General features: G+C 46.9%; 1 protein-coding gene across 4 annotated transcripts; it reads left to right on the plus strand.

Moving 5' to 3' along the window:
• Positions 1-7,341: 7,341 nt before the first annotated feature.
• Positions 7,342-18,534, plus strand: LOC123131592 (disease resistance protein Pik-2). Of its 4 annotated transcripts, none has more exons than XM_044551252.1 (5): positions 7,342-8,347; positions 12,718-14,380; positions 14,446-14,517; positions 14,610-14,708; positions 15,027-15,257. In XM_044551252.1, the coding sequence occupies exons 1-4, from the start codon at positions 7,515-7,517 to the stop codon at positions 14,670-14,672; spliced, it is 2,631 nt and encodes an 876-aa protein (XP_044407187.1). In that variant the 5' UTR covers positions 7,342-7,514; the 3' UTR covers positions 14,673-14,708; positions 15,027-15,257. The 4 variants fall into 4 exon arrangements, with proteins under 4 accessions (XP_044407187.1, XP_044407188.1, XP_044407185.1 ...); XM_044551250.1 differs by having other exon boundaries at positions 7,349-8,347; positions 12,229-14,380; XM_044551253.1 differs by lacking the exons at positions 14,610-14,708; positions 15,027-15,257 and adding an exon at positions 15,648-18,534 and having other exon boundaries at positions 7,348-8,347; positions 12,229-14,380.
• The last annotated feature ends 304 nt before the right edge of the window (positions 18,535-18,838 follow it).

The following is an 18,838-nucleotide window of genomic DNA, read 5'->3' on the forward strand; positions in this document are numbered from 1 at the left end:
GTGGCAGTCATGAGACTTTAGGTTCTGGAACTTTTTCTCTGAAATATTTATTATTCCCTTTATATTCGACGAGAAGCCAGTCGGGACCTTCATACTGAGCAGGCATTCAAAAAATATTTCCTTCTCTTCTTTGGTAAGAGCGTATCTGGCAGGACCTTCATACTGCTTTGGAGGCATGCCGTCTTTTTCGTGCAAACGTTGCAGGTCGTCCCGTGCCTCAGGTGTATCTTTTGTCTTCGCATACACGCCCAAGAATCCTAACAGGTTCATGCAAAGGTTCTTCGTCACGTGTATCACGTCGATTGAAGAGCGTACCTCTAGCTCTTTACAGTAGGGTAGGTCCCAAAATATAGATTTCTTCTTCCACATGGGTGCGCGTCCCTCAGCGTCATTCGGAACAGCTAGTCCGCCGGGACCCTTTCCAAATATTACGTGTAAATCAGAGACCATATCAAGTACGTGATCACCAGTACGCATGGCGGGCTTCTTCCGGTGATCTGCCTCGCCTTTGAAATGCTTGCCTTTCTTTCGACATTGATGGTTGGTCGGGAGAAATCGACGATGGCCCAGATACACATTCTTCCTGCATCTGTCCAGGTATATACTTTCGGTGTCAGCTAAACAGCGCGTGCATGCGCGGTATCCCTTGTTTGTCTGTTCTGAAAGGTTACTAAGAGCGGGCCAATCGTTGATGGTTACAAACAGCAACGCATGCAGGTTAAATTCCACCTGTTTGTGCTCATCCCACGCACGTACACCGTTTCCATTCCACAGTTGTAAAAGTTCTTCAACTAATGGCTTTAGGTACACATAAATGTTGTTGCTGGGTTGCTTAGGGCCTTGGATGAGAATTGGCATCATAATGAACTTCTGCTTCATGCACGTCCAAGGAGGAAGGTTATACATACATAGAGTCACGGGCCAGGTGTTGTGATTGCTGCTCTACTCCCTGAAAGGATTAATGCCATCCGCGCTTAAACCAAACCATACGTTCCTTGGGTCACCTGCAAACTGAGCCCAGTACTTTCTCTCGATTTTTCTCCACTGCGACCCGTCAGCGGGTGCTCTCAACTTCCCGTCTTTCTTACGGTCCTCACTGTGCCATCGCATAAACTTGGCATGCTCTTTGTTTCTGAACAGTCATTTCAACCGTGGTATTATAGGAGCATACCACATCACCTTCGCAGGAACCATCTTCCTGCGGGGCTCACCCTCAACATCATCAGGGTCATCTCGTCTGATCTTATACCGCAATGCACCGCATACCGGGCATGAGTTCAAATCCTTGTACGCACCACGGTAGAGGATGTAGTCATTAGGGCATGCATGTATCTTCTCCACCTCCAATCCTAGAGGGCATACGGCCTTCTTTGCTGCGTACGTACTGTCGGGCAATTCGTTACCCTTTGGAAGCTTCTTCTTCAATATTTTCAGTAGCTTCTCAAATCCTTTATCAGGCACAACATTCTCTGCCTTCCACTGCAGCAATTCCAATACGGTACCGAGCTTCGTGTTGCCATCTTCGCAATTGGGGCACAACCCTTTTTTTGATCCTCTAACATGCGATCGAACTTGAGCTTTTCCTTTTCACTTTCGCACTTTTCCCTTGCATCAACAATGACCCGATGGAGATCATCATCGGGCACATCATCTGGTTCCTCTTGATCTTCAGCTTCCCCCCTTGCAGCATCACTGTATTCAGGGGGCACATAGTTGTCATCGTCCTCTTCTTCTTCGCTGTCTTCCATCATAACCCCTATTTCTCCGTGCATCGTCCAAACATTATAGTGTGGCATGAAATCTTTATAAAGCAGGTGGGTGTGAAGGATTTTCTTGTCAGAGTAAGACCTCGTATTCCCACAATCAGGGCATGGAGAACACATAAAACCATTCTACTTGTTTGCCACAGCCACTTCAAGAAATTTACGCACGCCCTTAATGTACTCGGAGGTGTGTCTGTCACCGTACATCCATTGTCGGTTCATCTGCGTGCATTATATATAATTATGTGTGTCAAAAGTAAGAAAATTAGACAAGTATCTATCTAAAGTAAGATTTTTTTTCTTTCAGAAAGAAGATAAGAACAAGAGGCTCACCACGGTGGTGCGTACAGGATTGAACTCGGCCCGGGCGATCGACGGCGGTGCAAGACGAGGACGGGGCGTGACGGACCGCTAAACCTAGACAAATCTCAGAAAAAATGGAGCTCCGAGGTCGAGCTTCGAGAGGAGAAAGCTTAACTAATGTGGATCGGGCATTTCATCAAACACCTCACATGCATAAGAGGTGAGCTAGAGCACCCAAATGACCTTCCTCGCCGGCCAGCAAAAAACTGAGCACTATGGAGTGCTCTGCTCATCGGCGATGGGGTATATATAGGAAGCTCATTTATCCCGGTTCGTGGCTGGAACCGGGACTAAAGCCCAGCCTTCTGTCCCGGTTCGAACCAAGAACCGGGACCTATGTTTGTGGGCCAGGAGCGAGGCCCATTGGTCCTGGTTCGTGCCTGGAACTGGGACAAATGGGTCCATACAAACCGGGACAATTGCCCACGACGCCCCGGCTAGCCTCCTGGGCTCACGAATCGGAACGAATGCATCCATTGGTCCCGGTTCGTGGCAGAACTGGGACTAATGGGCTGGCCAGGCCCGAACGAAAGCCCCTTTTTCTACTAGTGTAAAGACTCAATCCGATAAGATTACTTCAAAGGGAAAACTCAATCCATTACAAGAGAGTAGAGGGTGAGAAACATCATAAGATCCAACTATAATAGCAAAGCTCGCGATACATCAAGATCGTGCCAAATCAAGAACACGAGAAAGAGAGAGAGAGAGATCAAACACATATATACTGGTACATACCCTCAGCCCCGAGGGAGAACTACTCCCTCCTCGTCGTGGAGAGCACCGGGATGATGAAGATGGTCACCGGAGAGGGATTCCCCCTCCGGCAGGGTGCCGGAACGGGTCTAGATTGGTTTTCGGTGGCTACGGAGGCTTCTGGCGGCGGAACTCACGGTCTATTGTTCTCCCCGATGTTTTTAGGGTATATGGGTATATATGGGAGGAAGAAGTATGTCGATGGATCTCCGGGCTGTCCACGAGGCAGGGGGCACGCCCAGGGGGGTGGGCGCGCCCCCCACCCTCACGGGCAACCCGGGACTCTCCCGGTCCATCTCCGATACTCAGTGGACTTCTTCTGTTCCAAAAATAAGTTCCGTGAAGTTTCAGGTCAATTGGACTCCGTTTGATTTTCCTTTTCTGCGATACTCTAAAACAAGGAAAAACAGAAACTGGCACTGGGCTCTGGGTTAATATGTTAGTCCCAAAAATAATATAAAAGTATTTAATAAAGCCCATAAACATCCAAAACAGATAATATAATAGCATGGAACAATCAAAAATTATAGATACGTTGGAGACGTATCATCGGGTGAGATGGACGTGGAGGAAGGATCCGGCGGCGGCACTAGTCCCTCCCGATCCTTTTTCTACGGAGATCTCCATGAGATGGTTGAATAACTTGGACCGAAATATGGCCCTTGGTGGCATATGGATCTATCTTCAAAGCTCGATCGGACTCACGTCGTCCCCCATCCTAGCCCCCGCGTGCCCCCACCCCCCACGCGGGCGACTCGGGCGACAGCGCGGCCACCCCCTCCTCTCCTCCTCCCCACCCTCCCCCGCCCTTGCCACCGGGGCAAAGCCGCCCTCGGTGGCTGGCGGCGGGGCCCCTCTCTCCACCGCTCGGGGGTGGCCGATGTGGGGTGGCCTTTCCTGGCGGCGGCGCCGGGCATGCGTGGGGCTCGGTGGTGCGGCGGCGTTGTGGGCGATGGCGGCGACATGGTGGGCGACGGCGGCGGCGCGACGGCTACATGCCCGTGGTGGCGGCGGTGGTCCAGATCCAACCATGGGCTGCAGCGGGCGGGTTCCTGTGGACCCCTTCTCTTCGGGCTATGGCTCGGCCTCCTTCTCCTCTCGGTCGGGGTCGGAGGTGGGCTGGAGCTTGTGGAGGTGGGGGCGTGCCGGCCGGATCTGATGCGAGTTTTCCGGCAGGCGGCACGGGTTCGGCAGCGGCCGGGGTGGCCGCTGCTCCGGCCGTGGGCGGCGGCGTGGGGAGGTCTCGGTGATGGCCTCCCGGTGTCGTGGCGGCTCCACGGTAGCTCAATGATTCTATCCGCGGCAACGGCCGGCTTCTCCGGTGTCGGCTCGTCTGCGGTTGGAACGTCTCGACCTTCACCCCATCTCCTCGTCGCCCGGGCGTTACTCCCATCAATGGGCTGGTCCTCTCCTAGCTGTGTTCCACCGCTTGTCTCGCGCCCTAGTGCTGCAGGACCGAGCTCGTCCCGCGCCCGATGCAGCAGGACCGAGCTCGTCTCACGCACGGTGCAGCAGGACTGAGCTCGTCCCCCTCTCGATGCTGCAGGACCGAGCTCGTCTCGTGCTTGGGGCCGCAGAACGGGTCGGTGGATGCCAGCTTTGGCCGACCTATTGGGTCTCGACACTGGGGATCGCCCAGGGGTGCGAAAGGTGGGACCTTTCCACTCATCTCTTTCGTTGGGGTGCGACGGGTCTCGGGTGAGGTGGTGTCGAGGTCTCGGATGCTGGAGCGGCGGCCCTGGTGGTGGTAGCGTGGTGCTCGTGGGCAGAGCCCGTTCCCTGGTGCTGCCCGGTCACCATGGCCGTGTGGCTGGCGTGGTTGCCGGGTGTGGCCTTCGGTGGCGGTGTGTGTTGGCCGAGGTGAAAATCTGTTCTATCTTCGGACGGACCGGCGGCGGCGAAGATCGTTCCCTTTTTGAAGGCGTCGTCGCGGCTCTCATTGCCCGTCATGCGGCTCCGGGGGAAACTCTGATCCTTGGATCGGGCGGTGGCGGCGTGCCGGTGTCGTTCCCTTCTTAAAGGCGCCGCCTTGGAGCACATGGTTCGTCATATGTAGTTTCATCTCTGCGTGGTGGTAGTGATATGGGTGGTGTTGCTGCGCTCAGCGCCTTTGTATCCTGCCCTGGGTGTGTGCGTGTATTGTGTGCTTGTACTGTGTGCTTGTTGATTGGTGTGCTTTATATATAAAGCGGGGCGAAAGCCTTTTTCGGTAAATATGGCCCATCTATACATGATTTGTGATACGGATATTTGATCCTGAATATTTTTCTCTTTTCTATGACAAGTGGCTAGCCCAAGATACCAATAGGTGATCTGTGTTTTTGTTATCCAAAACGGAATCCTCCCTCAATCAACGACGTTAGTCAGTGCACATCTCGAGGAAAGTTACCGCGATGCACATGGAGGAAGCAACGCCAAAACAACTTTTGAGGAGTACACATGGCCTGACTGGCGGTTCTTTTGATACTCAAAAGTTATCGCCACTTTTTATGGTTGGTGGCTTCATTCACACATGCAGCTGCCCTCCAGCACCCACCCACTACTACCAGCTGGTGCACATGAAACCACCATGTCATGTAATTGTTGTTAGCATTTGTCGTCTCTAGTGAGGGAAACGGTAACCTACTGCAATTTTATTGAAACAAAAGTACTGCCTCCTTTCGAAAATAAGTGACATGATTTTAATTCAAATGAACTAAGAACGTATGTAATATGTAATACAGAGACTAGCAAAGAAAAGTCGGGAACAACTAAAAAGTGAAAATAAAATAAAAATGTGTATGGATTGGAGACTAGTATAGCAAAGTAAAGCTAGCAATAGGCTAAAAACTACTCCCTGTACTGTAAAAAATATCCTATATTATGTGGCGGAGTGAGTAAAAATTAAAAGCTATAAACCTGTGTCTTGGCTCCGTGGAATACAAGGTGCATCTCCTCCTTGAAAGCCCCGTCCTCATTGGTATATATTTGGCATTCAATTGAAATGGAAATCATTTTTGCAAAGCCAGATAACCCAAGTGACTGCAATTGTACATCCACGAAGAAAGAGACGTCTGGTTCCTGTTAATGAGCTTTGATATTGTCGTGTTTAGGGCCGGTGAAGTGAAACCTGGCCAAAATGAAATTTCAGTTTGCCTTGGTGGGTTGACGGTGGTCCACGGTTTTCGAGGGCATCGAGATTGGTCAAAATTTGTTACAGGAAAATAGTTGTTAATTTATCATCTTTAGTGTCTGGTAGAACATTAACGACCCACCATCACCTAACCTTATCATACGCGGCGCATGTAGTACAACAAACAAGTTGCATTTAACGAATAAAATCTCATTGTGGTGTGTGTCGAACATTGGTTTCATTTCCTAATTATTTATCAATCTAGTAACCCTACTCTATTCCTTTCGTTTCAGAGATAAGGGGGTGTTTGGTTGCAAGGGACTAGATATTTTTTTAGTCGCATGGACTAAAGAAAAATGACCCTCCAGTAGAGTCTTTTTCTAGTCCCTAAAAAAAGTCCCTCCTGTTTGGGGAACGAGATCCTATAACATCACGAAGGGATGTCAGGGAAGCTACAGACCCTGACATGCCTTCTTCACATCCATATGATTAAGACTAAAATGATTTGAATTAATTTGCAAATTACAAATCTACTGTATACATATACAGAAGTTACATACAAACAAAATCTTATGATGAAATAAAATTAATTTCACTTTTTTCTATGAACAGTAATTTTTTTGTTTTGCACTGGATTTGCACTGTAATTTCGTGACATCCCTTCGTGATGTTAGAGGATGTGTTCCCCCTGTTTGTCCCTATGTAACCAAACAGTGTAACCAAACAGGACCTAGCTCAAATCATTTAAATGGATTTAGTTGGTATTTGGAGTTTATCTCTCTCAAAAAGAAGTTGGTATTCCGAGAGGTGTCACACCACCAATCTGACTTGGTACTTATTTTGTAGGAATAGTTGGTACTGGGCCACGAGCCCGCGACGATCAAGACCCCAAAACAAATGCTCTTACCAAGTGATTAAACAAAGCTTGTTTTGCTCCATCATGCAACCGTTTTAAATGTCTGTAGCAGGTGGTAACCCAGCTGGAATAACTTATTGCTACGTAGCAATACTTTGGAGTATCTACGTGATAATTGTTGTGGCTAGCTATACTAACGATTTAAGGACACTGGAGTTTGGAATCTATTGTCGTGCATTCACCATGGTCGGCAACACGGAATTAGTTAAATCTGCAACTTGTGTTTATATAGTTTCCATTTCCCGAAAAGGCACCTCACCACGCCCCCATCAGGGCGCACTAACACATAAAGACGAAAGAGCCACCATCACGTCCTCCTTGGAAAAGCACCTCTTTTCAAACAGCGCAAGAATTAATTAGGTGAACCAACTAACAACGCTAGCTCGCTAGTGTTGTAACCGCGTCCTTATCACTCCAGTCGCAAAGAAGCTTCAGATCCAATCAAACTAGCTAGCTAGTAGTCCATATATTCATACAAGCGGCAGCAACCTAGCCACAGCCAGCAAGCAAGAGCTTCTGAAAGGAGATAGAAGCTGAGGGAGAGAAAAAGAGAGGAGAAGAGCCAGCAGGCTTGCAAAAGTGAGAGAGTGATAGGGTGAGAGTCATCATGCAGTTCGCCACAGGGGCGATGAGCTCTCTCCTCCCCAAGCTGGGAGAGCTGCTCGTAGAGGAGTACAAGCTGAAGAAGAGTGTGAAGAAGGGGATTGAAGAACTCAAGGCCGAGCTCGAGAGCATGCAAGCAGCCCTCATCAAGGTGTCCAGCGTGCCTCTAGATCAACTCGACCCGCAGGTCAAGATTTGGGCCAATGAGGTCAGGGAGTTGTCCTACGCCATCGAGGACAGCCTCGACTCATTCGTGACCCGCGTCGAGGGTAATGAGCCAACCAAGCCCAAAATCAAGCACTTGCTCAAGAAGGCCCGCAATGAGTTCAGCAAGTTCAAGGCACGCCATGAAATAGCCAATGACATCAAAGACATTCAGAGCCAAGTTAGGAAGATCAAGGAACGGCGCGACAGTTACAAGATAGACGATGTTGATGCAAATCCTGCAGCAACTACAGTTGACCCTCGTCTCCCAGCTCTATACAAAAAGTTGTCTGACCTGGTGGGTATTGATAAGCCAATTAATGAGCTGATAAAGATCCTGTCCGAGGGGGTTCCCATGCCTGATAAAAATCCCAAGATAGTCTCTATTGTTGGATTTGGAGGACTGGGAAAGACAACCCTTGCAAAAGCATTGTATGACAAGCTTAGCACAAAATATCAACGAGTTACAACATATCAGTGTCATGGTTTTGTTCCAGTGGGTCAGAACCCAAAGGCAAAGAAAGTTCTTCTGGATATAGTCTGTGAACTTGACAAGGAGTTGTACAAAGCTGCAACAACAATGGATGAAAGGCAGCTGATCAACGAGTTGCAGACGTTCCTTGCAGGCAAGAGGTACACATTAACCTCCCTGTATGCTAGTCAATAACTTCTTTCTGTCACCTACGCCCAGCTACAGTAAGGAAGACAATATATGTTTTATCTTTGCTTTCGATTCGTCTAGTCCAAATCTATAAACTACTCATTTTGACACGACAATTTCTGAGTTACATTTGGCAAGCACACTGAATCAAGCACAGAGACAAAACAAAAGAAATACACCTAGAGCACACACGTGATTTATCATTGGTCCCCAACTCGTGCACATGTCGCCTCTCAGTTAATCATGTCTATAAGAGCAACCAGTGGCGGAGCCAGAAACTTAATATAGAGGGGGCCAAACAGAGTGCTATAATGTTAGACGGGGCCAAATCAACTAAATCTTGCTAATTGTATTTGACAAATGGAGGATTAGGAGCATATATAGTTGTATTTGAGAGAGCATAGGGGGGGGGGGGGGCCTTGGCCCCTGCCAGCACCCCCTGCCTCCGCCACTGAGAGCAACTCCAACGCAGCGACCCAAATGGACGCGCGCTTTGTCCGCTTTTTATCCGTATGTGTCGGCCAAACGGACGTTTGTATCCGCATTTTCATTTGGGTCGGCAGGCGCACCCAACGGGTGGCAGACCCAAATCTACGACCGGGCATACCAAAAAAGAAAATGTACACACGCGGGTGAAAAATATGCATAATTAAACACAATTAAACATAAATGACCGGTCAACCTACCGGCCAAAGGCCACTTAAACATTAATAAAACTAAAAGAAAGTTCGCGCCGTCAGCGTGCTGCCCTAGGCGGCGGCGTCGTCATCGTCCTCCCCGGGGCCAGTGAGGTCGATGAACGCCAGCTCCGGCCCAGCCCAGGGGAAGGCGGTCTCCCACACCGCACGAGCTGCCTCCTCCGCCATCTATCCCGCGCGGTGCAAACTGTCCCGGTGGTGGCGGCGGCTACACTGCCACCGCAAGGGCGCGCACCTCATCCGCCTCCCACACCAGCCGGCTCTCTAGCTCCATCTGTCGCTCGCAGTTAGCGCGCTCTTCCGCCAGCTGACGCGTCCTCCATTGTTGGAGGTAGGCGACTTCCTGCTTCAGCGTCGCGCAGAACCGGATGCGCGGCGCGCTAATCCATCCGTAGAGCACACCGGTCCACTAGTAGACCTTCGGATGGTGATCCGTTGGGCTGTAGCTCGGGGAGGAACGCCGGCGGTGGCGGCGAAGCACTACTAGGAAAAGGGCTGCTAGTGGCGCACCTGTTTTCGCTACTAATGGCGCACTACAGGTGCGCCACTAACACCATGCCATTGGAATGCGCCATTAGTATCTGGTATACTAACGACGCACCACATGTGCGCCATTAATATAGCCCATGGTGCGTAATTGGTATCTGGTATACTAATGGTGCACCACATAGAAGTGCGCCATTAGTAACAATTTTTTAAAAAAAATCAGATTTTTTTAATTTTTTTTGTTTTTTTCTTAATCTTAGGTCACTATGGCTTAATCTCGGGTCAATATACTTAATCTCAAGTCAAATCACACTCTGTGGTCAAACTTCCCGGAAGGTTACCCATCCTCAGCACCAGCTCACTTCACAGGCACTTGTTGATATATCTATCATATCAATCCTATTAAACCTTGTTGATGTCTAGGACTTTGTTCATGTTCATGAGTATGATAAAATTTTGAAAAAATATTTCAAACTTCCCGGTCATATTACGTATCATATTTTGAAAAAAAATCAATATTTTTAAACCAATTTTTTTCTGTTACTAGTGGCGCACCTAGCAAACGGTGCGCCACTAGTAAGTTTGAAATTTTCTCCATTTTTTCCCTCTAGATCTTAAAAGCCCCGTAACTTTTTTTGTTAGGTTTTTGGGGATTTTGAAAATCTTTAATGGGGTTCCCATTTTACAAGTTCCAGAGAGATTTTACAAATAAAGTTGAAATTCATATTTGTAAATTTTCCCAACAAGTAGACCACATATCACATGGGAAACTTATTTTCTTTTATTTTTTTTTGACATTTCCATCATTTTCTTTTATTTTTAAACTAAAAAGGCGGTCCAGGGAGGTGCATTCGGTGGAATTTTTGGGCCAAGTTAGTAATGGCGCACCGTGGGAGTGGTGCAGCATTACTAGTTCAACTAGTAATGTCGCACCACACACACGGTGCGCCATTACTAGTTTTGAACAAAAATAAAAACAATTGAAAAAAATTACTAGCGGCGCACCGTGGATATGGTAACTAGTAATGGCGCACTATCCACTGGTGCGCCATTACTAGTTTTGAAAAAAAAATTGAAAAAAAATACTAGTGGCGCACCGTGGATGTGGTGCGCATGGCGCACTATCTACTGGTGCGCCATTACTAGTTTTGAAAAAAAAATTAAAAAATAATTGTTACTAATGACGCACCGTGGATGTGGTGCGCCATTAGTATTTGGACACTAATGGCGCACCAACACGGTGCGCCATTAGTATATAATAGTGGTGCACCACATGTCTGGTGCGCCATTAATGGTCATATCATCTATAGCCCTTTTCCTAGTAGTGGAGGGGAGATGACGCAGTCCCCAGCAGCTGACAGCGCGAAGGCCTCCTCCATGCCGACCCAACATGCATCCTTCTCGCACTGGCTCTCCTCCAGGGCGCGCTGCATGGTGGCCTCCAGCGGCCGCCTCCTCTTCCTCCTCCTCAGGCAGGATGTTTAGTTGCGGCCGAAGCACGACATGGTCGACGTTGATGCCGCGGCGGTGGTCCTCCTCGTGCTCCAGCGCAAACCAATGCTCCCAGTTGGGGGAGTCTGGCGCGTAGGCACGCATCGCGCGCTGGTCCGGCGTAAGGAGCTCGCGTCACCGGCGAACCTCCTCGGCGTGCGCTCTGGTCGAGCGTGGCATCGCCGGAATGGGGATCCTGAGCGGGTCCAGATGCCAGCCGTGCGGCAAGCTGACATCTGGGTACTGCAGAGGGCGGCAGTACTGCCAGTGCCACCGCGCTTGGTGGACTAGTATGTACAGCCACTCCCGCTCCCGCGATGGTGAGCCACGACGAGCCGGCGGCGGTAGTGGAGGAGGCGTGCCAGAAGAGCTGGTGCCGGAAGTGCACTTGCCCTTCCCCTTCCCGCTGAAGATCCCCATGGATGGCTTCTGGCTGGCTGGCTAGGGTTCCTGGTTGCCAGCGAAGGAGCAGACATGGCCAGATGGGGACGGACGGTGGAAGTGGATGAGGCTGGCACCGCCGCATAGTTGCATTAAAAAGGATGGGCACGCGGCTCTTCCACCCACTCCTAGGCGGGCCTGAAGTTTGTTGACTTTTATGACCGTGAGCGCTGATTGCCCGGCCGACATGTGAGGCCACGGCGGACACCGAGAGGACGCGCGGCGCATCCGCGCCGATGCATTTTAGTCCCAGATTTTGCCGGAAATGGGTCCGCGCGGATGTGAAGCGGACGCGTTTTGAGAATGAGTCGCCACGTTGGGCCATCACCTTTATCCATGGCTTCCCATTCGGATGGCAGCGAACGAAATGGGTCGCCGCGTTGGAGTTGCTCTAAACCCGATAATTTTCTTCCTCGTATGCCAAGCTATCAATACACTCCTCTAGAAAAACAAATTAATGTAGCCATTAGAACATGTGACACCTCTTTTATTTGGCTAGGTTAGATATTAATACCAATAGTCGCATTAAGTGATTGGTTACATGGATTACTTAGGCGTTCAACTATCTCTAGTTTAGCTACAAATGAATACCCATTCAATTCCAGAGGACATTTATCTCTATTTTATTTTTTGTTAGCGCCTTTCTTTGGTTCTGATGCATTGTTGTGCTTCTTGTCCTGGTGGGTAGTATATTAGACAGTTTGCTAATTAAACAATTTTCCTTCTGGTGTGAATAGGTACTTTATTGTTATTGATGACATATGGGATACACAAATATGGGAAACGATTAAGTGTGCTTTCATGGATAGTCATCCGGAAAGTAGATTAATCATAACTACCCGTATTGTTGATGTTGCCACCAAAGCTGGTGGTATCTACCACATGCAACCACTTTCTGATGATTACTCCAAAATATTATTCTATACAAGAACATCTGGTAGTGAAGGACCTGCTGAAGTGACTACCAAAATTTTAAAGAAATGTGGTGGTGTGCCATTAGCTATCACTACAATAGCTAGCTTGCTTGTTGGTAAACACACTGAGGACTGGTCTAAGGTGTATGATGCCATTGGTTTTGGGCATGCAGACAATGGAGATGTTCATAACACAAGAAAGATATTATCTTTTAGCTATTATGATCTGTCGTCCAATCTTAAGACATGTTTATTGTATCTTAGTGTGTTTCCTGAAGATTATTTAATTAATAAAATATCACTGATATGGAGGTGGGTTGCCGAAGGATTTATACCATATGGAGAAGGGATGGAACCATTTGAACTTGGAGAGATCTATTTCAACAAGCTTGTAAACAAGAGCATGATACGGTGGATAGATCCTGAAGATAATGATGGCCGAGGTGGTTGCCGTGTCCATGACATGGTGCTCGATCTCATCCGCACCATATCAAATGATGTAAATTTTGTTACAATACATGATATGGAGCAGCATGGCACATGTTCACGAGGAGAACGAACCAACTGGGTTCGCAGATTAGCAGTTCATGGAAGTGGGGAACACAACTCTGGCATTGAAATGGAGCATGTAAGGTCATATAATGTTGTAGACTGCCGTGCCAATAGTATGCCCCTGCTTTTGAGCTTTAAAGTATTGCGTGTGCTAGTTATTGAGGACTGTGTTCTTTCGGAAGGTAGTAGTCTTGAGCATCTTGGTAAGTTGGTGCAGCTGAGGTACCTGGGGCTAGTGAAGACAGCGGTCAAGATCCCTGAAGGAATAGGGCATGATCTGAAGTTTCTTGAGATATTGGATGTAAGGGGAGGTTTGATAAGTGAGCTGCCGCCATCTGTTGGTGAGCTAATGAATTTGAGGTGCCTGTGGGCTGATGAAGGTACAGTGATGAAAGGCGAGATAGGGAAACTGACATGCCTTGAAGAACTGGAGCTATATTCGGTGCACAAGTGCCCAAACTTCTTCACAGAGGTGGGGAAGCTGACAGAGCTAAGGGTGCTGCATATCCATTTCGCTGAAATAGAGGAGTCTGCGGGCAAGGCTCTGATGGAATCTCTGCGCAACCTTCACAAGATCCATATTCTGAGGGTCTGGGATGATGATGTTGAGGCCGAGTATTCGGTTGTCCTAAATGATAGCTTGGAAGACTTGGCACCCTGTACAAAGCTGTACGAGTTAATTCTGCCTATCATAGTTATACCGAGGGTGCCATCATGGATCAATCATTTAAGTGTTCCACTCCTTTCTCGTCTAGGGCTGCATGTGGATGCGGTAGAAGTTCAGGATGTTCAAACCATCGGCAGGTTGCCGTCGCTCCTCGTCCTTCTTCTCTGGAGTAAGGATGAAAAGAACATATCATATACTTTTGGCAGCAATGAGTTCCACAAGCTGAGAGTCCTGTGGACGAAGAAGATAGAGATTGCTGTTGGAGAAGGAGCATTGCCGATGCTTGAAGTGCTGGAATACCGTGCAAGCGCTGAAAGAAAGGACGCTGCCAGCTTGGTGCCGTGGAGGAGAAATAGCTGCCCTTTGCTGAAGGAAGTCACCTGTTACCTTGACTGCACTAACTGCAGCTACAGGAAAGTAGAGGAAGCAGAGGAAGCGCTGAGGCAGGCTTCCGGCACCCGTCCCAATGCTGTGTATCTCGATCTCGAGATAGTAAAAGAGAACTACGACAAGAAGGCTGGTAAATTCATTGATAATCTCGAGTGGATCCTACGTGGTTTGGACAGACCCGAGGATGTGGGCCGTCCTGCAGCATACCAGGAAGAAAGGACACGTCTGATGATTAGATCACTCGAGAGAAGATTACGTGACGATGCGGAGCCTCGGGTGGGGTGGCACGGCGAACAAGAGATGCGTGGCCTTGTTACCAAATTCAAGATTTGGCTACATGATCATGCAGGCACCAACCAGGATGAGGTATGTATATCTATCGACCGGTCGCTGATGGCCGGTCGGCCGTTTTTTGTATAATAAATCTCCAGGCGGGCAAGAGTGATGCCACAGATAGTGAGGACGGTGACGATGAAGATTATTATTACGGTGACCAAGCAGAGGTATGTGCGTACACACTACGCTATATAGAAAACCACATATCATGTTACTGATGACTGATTGGCTGGCTGGTTTATGTGTAATTAATCTCCAGGCAGACGATGGTGAAGCCACTTGCAGTGGGGATCAGCAGGAGGAGGAGGGGGCCCAACGTTGAATCTCTTCCGTGGGTCATGCCATGTAACTCAAGCTGGTAATAAACGGGCGGACTCTGTCTCTCGCTTTTTCCCATTTGTATCCACATATGTCCACTTCTTTATATTGGCATCAGGCCGGATGCCACTTAACTAATTACTCTTCTCATTTCGAATTTTAACAAATTAATACTGATAATTTTTCTAAGCAACTCCCCAATGTAATTTTTTTTTTGCGAAGTCCCCAATGTAATTTCGATGTCTGTAATCAATTTTTTTTGAGATTCTATATCAACAAGTTAAGAAATACATAGCAATCCATCTGTAAAGTTTCACCTTTTTAATTAGGAACCCACCCATAAACTTTCTGCTTACAGGATGGCGGCCATCTTGAAGGCTTCTATGGAATTACTGTCACCACTTGGAAGACGTCAAATTATTTCGTCCATGGGTGTGAAGAAAATCACAAAAGAAAATAGGTTTCTCCTTTAGCATTAGACTGGGTTGTAAAAGAAAAAAGAAAAAAAATCGAAAACATGAAAAATTAAAAATGTTTATTTAATTTAGAGATAGAGTGTTTTTCTTTGGCAGGGCGGGGCGGGGGGGGGAGGTGGGTGGGAGTACTTTTTTACAAATTTATCTTTGTACCAAGAAAAATTAAATAAAAAATGTCTTATTATATTTGTAGCTTATGTCTCACACTTATTTGATAAATATAAAAACAAAAAAAAATGTCTTCATTAATTTTTATGATTTCTTTTTTCTTTTCTTTTTGGGAGGGTGGGTGGGGAACTCCGCCTATGCCATTGTAAGGTGACACTTATAATCTCATAGCCGGTCTCAAGCCCGGAAAAAGGAGGAGAGGCCACCCATGTGCTTTTAGACGAAAATATATATGTTCTGTTGACTTAACGATCATGGTTGAAATGAAAGAATCATTTAGGAGAAATATTATTCCATTGTTTTCAGACGAAAGAGCTGCCTTCCTTTTCTTTTAGATAATGAAACAAATATTTGATGTAGTATCAAAGGTCTGCATGTTCAAGCCAATGAATCTCTCCATTGAGGCGCTCAATCACAGTGAGTACCGACACTAAATCACTCATTAGATTTCTATTATTCCGGTCACATCGAAGCTATTTATTCATTTTTTGCTCATTAATTCATGTATTCTTTGTTCTTCAATGTTTTCTATGAAACACTATTTTGGACTTTTGCCACTCATTTGTGTAAACCACTCTGCAGTACATCTCCTCGTTGAAGGAATCGTTTACTTGCTTTCCTGCCGGCTTGTGTTATACTATGTCTTATTGTCGAAGTTCTGACTTGGTTGTGTATCTGCTGATAATGAATTACAGCATATATCTAGCTTCTGGTACACAAGGATTCGAAGGGTATCGAAGACGCGAAGGATAGCGAAGATTTGGAAGATACCAAAGGATTAGTTTTTCTTTTTTTCGATGGTAATAAATTCTAAGTTAAAAAATTGTTAATACTCCAATATTCCTCAAGTTTTCAAGCTCGTTTGTTGAGACAGAGTATAATATACACTACTCTGGTACAGAAGGAGTACTACATATGAAATTTTGTGTTTGCAACTAAGAATGTTTCTCTTTCTAAAACTAATGTACTGTAAAACTACAATAATTTAGCCTGTGGGTACAAAATACTGTGGTTTTGACATAACAAAGTATTTTGGAGTATTGAGAATACTGTGGACCTTTTTAGCAAGTTTTTTATGCTCCTACGTATTTTGAAGTAGTTTTCAAATGTGCGCATTGCTATCTAGTTTCAGACGTGCCGTATTGCTAGGTAGCCAGATGTTGCAAACTGATGAACAGCCATGCGCAGAACAATGGCATGCACAAGCTAGACCGGTGAAATACTCTGGTTACTGCAGTAGTTGCGTGTGAAGAAGTAAAAAAACTGCAGGTACTGAATTTAGAAGTCACGCTTCTCTGTGTACTGATACCCTGCTCTTTCTACTAGTACATACACTTCTTTTGTAATTTGTCTGAAGCATGCATTCCTGTCCAGAACCCAAATGCCAGCTTTGCCTTGTGCATGCATTCAACGACACCTGACCTAACTACACTCTACATCCTTAGCTTTCATTTGTCTGACCACTATCTTGACATCAGAAACAAACCAAGCTTACATTTTTCAGAGTGTCTTTGTTATTTTACAGAGTGGCTTCTGCAAATGCCATAAGAAGCATCTATCTGCAGAACAAGTGGAACCACAATCCTGCAGCAGAAGCAGATTACTCACAATATACAGTTCTTCTTCCCAGCATATACAGGTCGCAAACAGTAATGGCTCATTGATGTACAGAGAGTTTTTTTTCAAAAAGGGGAATGACCCCGGCCTCTGCATCATCATGACGCGCACAACCATTGATGTACAGATAGTATAACTAGCTTCTTCTTTTTTCTGCGAGGTGTCTAACTAGCTTCTGATCAGCTCAAAACAGGCTTGTCTTGCCTCCTCATCGATTTCTGAGCATTTTCGCCTGGTTAGCCATTGTGGTGCATGCTTGTACTTAATTTACATTGTCGGTCCATGTGAATTGTACAGCTCTAGCTGGCCACAAGTATTTATCCATATATGGATGTTTTGTTTGCTAAAAGAGACTTCTGATCTGTTGATTTCTGCAGGCGGCGGTGATGAGACTATTTGCAGCAGGTAGCAATGGAAATAATAGAAGTCCATCTTGCTGGGCATTTCCGTGTGCAGGTCCTTTCTGTTACTCCCTTAGTGCATTCCTTATCTGAAGCTTCCATTCATCTTTGATACTTACTTCGCAGTAAACGACAGCGCCCGGGAGTCTGAACCCCTCGTTTTCATTCAGCCTCAGCACCAACACCTACAGGCAGGCTGGTGCCGGCGCAGAATAGGCAGCACGACGAAGGTACTTGTTCGCACAAGCCTTGAGATGACAATGAGCAAAACAAAGTCTGGGCTGTAGCATACTCTGTTTTGTGCTTGTTATCGTAAATCTACAAGCGTGTCCGTATGATTTGAGTGTGCATGAGTATCAAATGGACAAACAAGGCAAGTAACTGGTGCAAAAATGCTGAATTTGGTCAGGCAAAATGTTTTCTTTTTGTCCAAATAGCTAGAACTTGACGGGAAATTAAGCTACAGCACTACATGTTGGAAAATGTGTTGATATTCATATTCTATACATCCATTATTGTTGAAATCGCCCAAGGAATGAATCCACAGCTTTACCAAACCAGGCAACTGACAGAGGGTTCAGAACATCAGTAGTTGAGTACATCGCATTGCCCTGTAGCTGCAGCAGGACGAGATGGAACGGGATGGTGGGAAATGGAAAGGGATGGTCTTACCCGGTGGGGGATCTCCTCGGCTGTCTATCGGAGTCCACTCATCTGAGCTCCTGCTGCCGCCATAGGTGAAGGTTAGGTAGAGCTGAGTGAGAGGAAACAAATCAATCATTCCAGCTAGTCAGGGGTTTGTCGCGAGAGAAGAGAAGAAATAGGGGAAGGAGAAAGGCTGAACTTGGGACAGTTCCAGGAGTCTACGACCACTGCGAGACGCTCAGGCCCAGGTGGACAAGTACCCGGGTGCTAGCCACAGAGGGTTCGACAGCAGAGCCGAAGCAGACAGTAGTTACTTGAGGTGAACGCTCCGGCAAGAGCGGGGGCGGGACCGCCGGTGCCAAAAGTACTACATAGTCGCGCTCTTGCTCATGTTGATCGCTATTCTCTTCTACATCATGGTTTAGATAGAGATGATGAAACTTGTGTGTGTGCCATGACCATGCAGTTGCACTTATTCGAGACATGGCATGACTTGTGTATCGCTGTTTTAGAGATGTGATGATATTTGTGTTGAATGATGATGATGATGATGGTATGACGAGACTACTGTATGTTTATGATATGATGAGAATAGTGTATGTTTACTATGATATGATGAAACTATTGTATAGAGCATGTATAAATACATCACAAATACAGAGGGAGGGGGTGTAAATCTGTGAAAGCAGGAATACTAGCAGTAGCGCTGGAAAGCTTATACTAGCAGCGCTGGATTAGCAACATCGCTTTGTTTGTTGAAGCGCTACAGAGAGTTAGCAGTAGCGCTGGTCAGGGCAGCGCTACTGCTAACCATACTTACCAGTAGCGCTGCCCACACCAGCGCTACTGCTACAACTTAGCTG

This window comes from Triticum aestivum, chromosome 6A, assembly GCF_018294505.1.
Source record: "Triticum aestivum cultivar Chinese Spring chromosome 6A, IWGSC CS RefSeq v2.1, whole genome shotgun sequence".
NCBI classification, from domain to species: Eukaryota; Viridiplantae; Streptophyta; class Magnoliopsida; order Poales; family Poaceae; genus Triticum; species Triticum aestivum.

Bases quoted from the DNA above. Each gene is read 5' to 3' on its own strand.
- LOC123131592 (XM_044551253.1), top strand. From the start codon at position 7,515: ATGCAGTTCGCCACAGGGGCGATGAGCTCTCTCCTCCCCAAGCTGGGA. The intron at 14,381-14,445 runs GTATGTATATCT...ATAAATCTCCAG, and splicing joins CAGGCACCAACCAGGATGAG to GCGGGCAAGAGTGATGCCAC. The intron at 14,518-15,647 runs GTATGTGCGTAC...CTTTTCTTTTAG, and splicing joins ATTACGGTGACCAAGCAGAG to ATAATGAAACAAATATTTGA.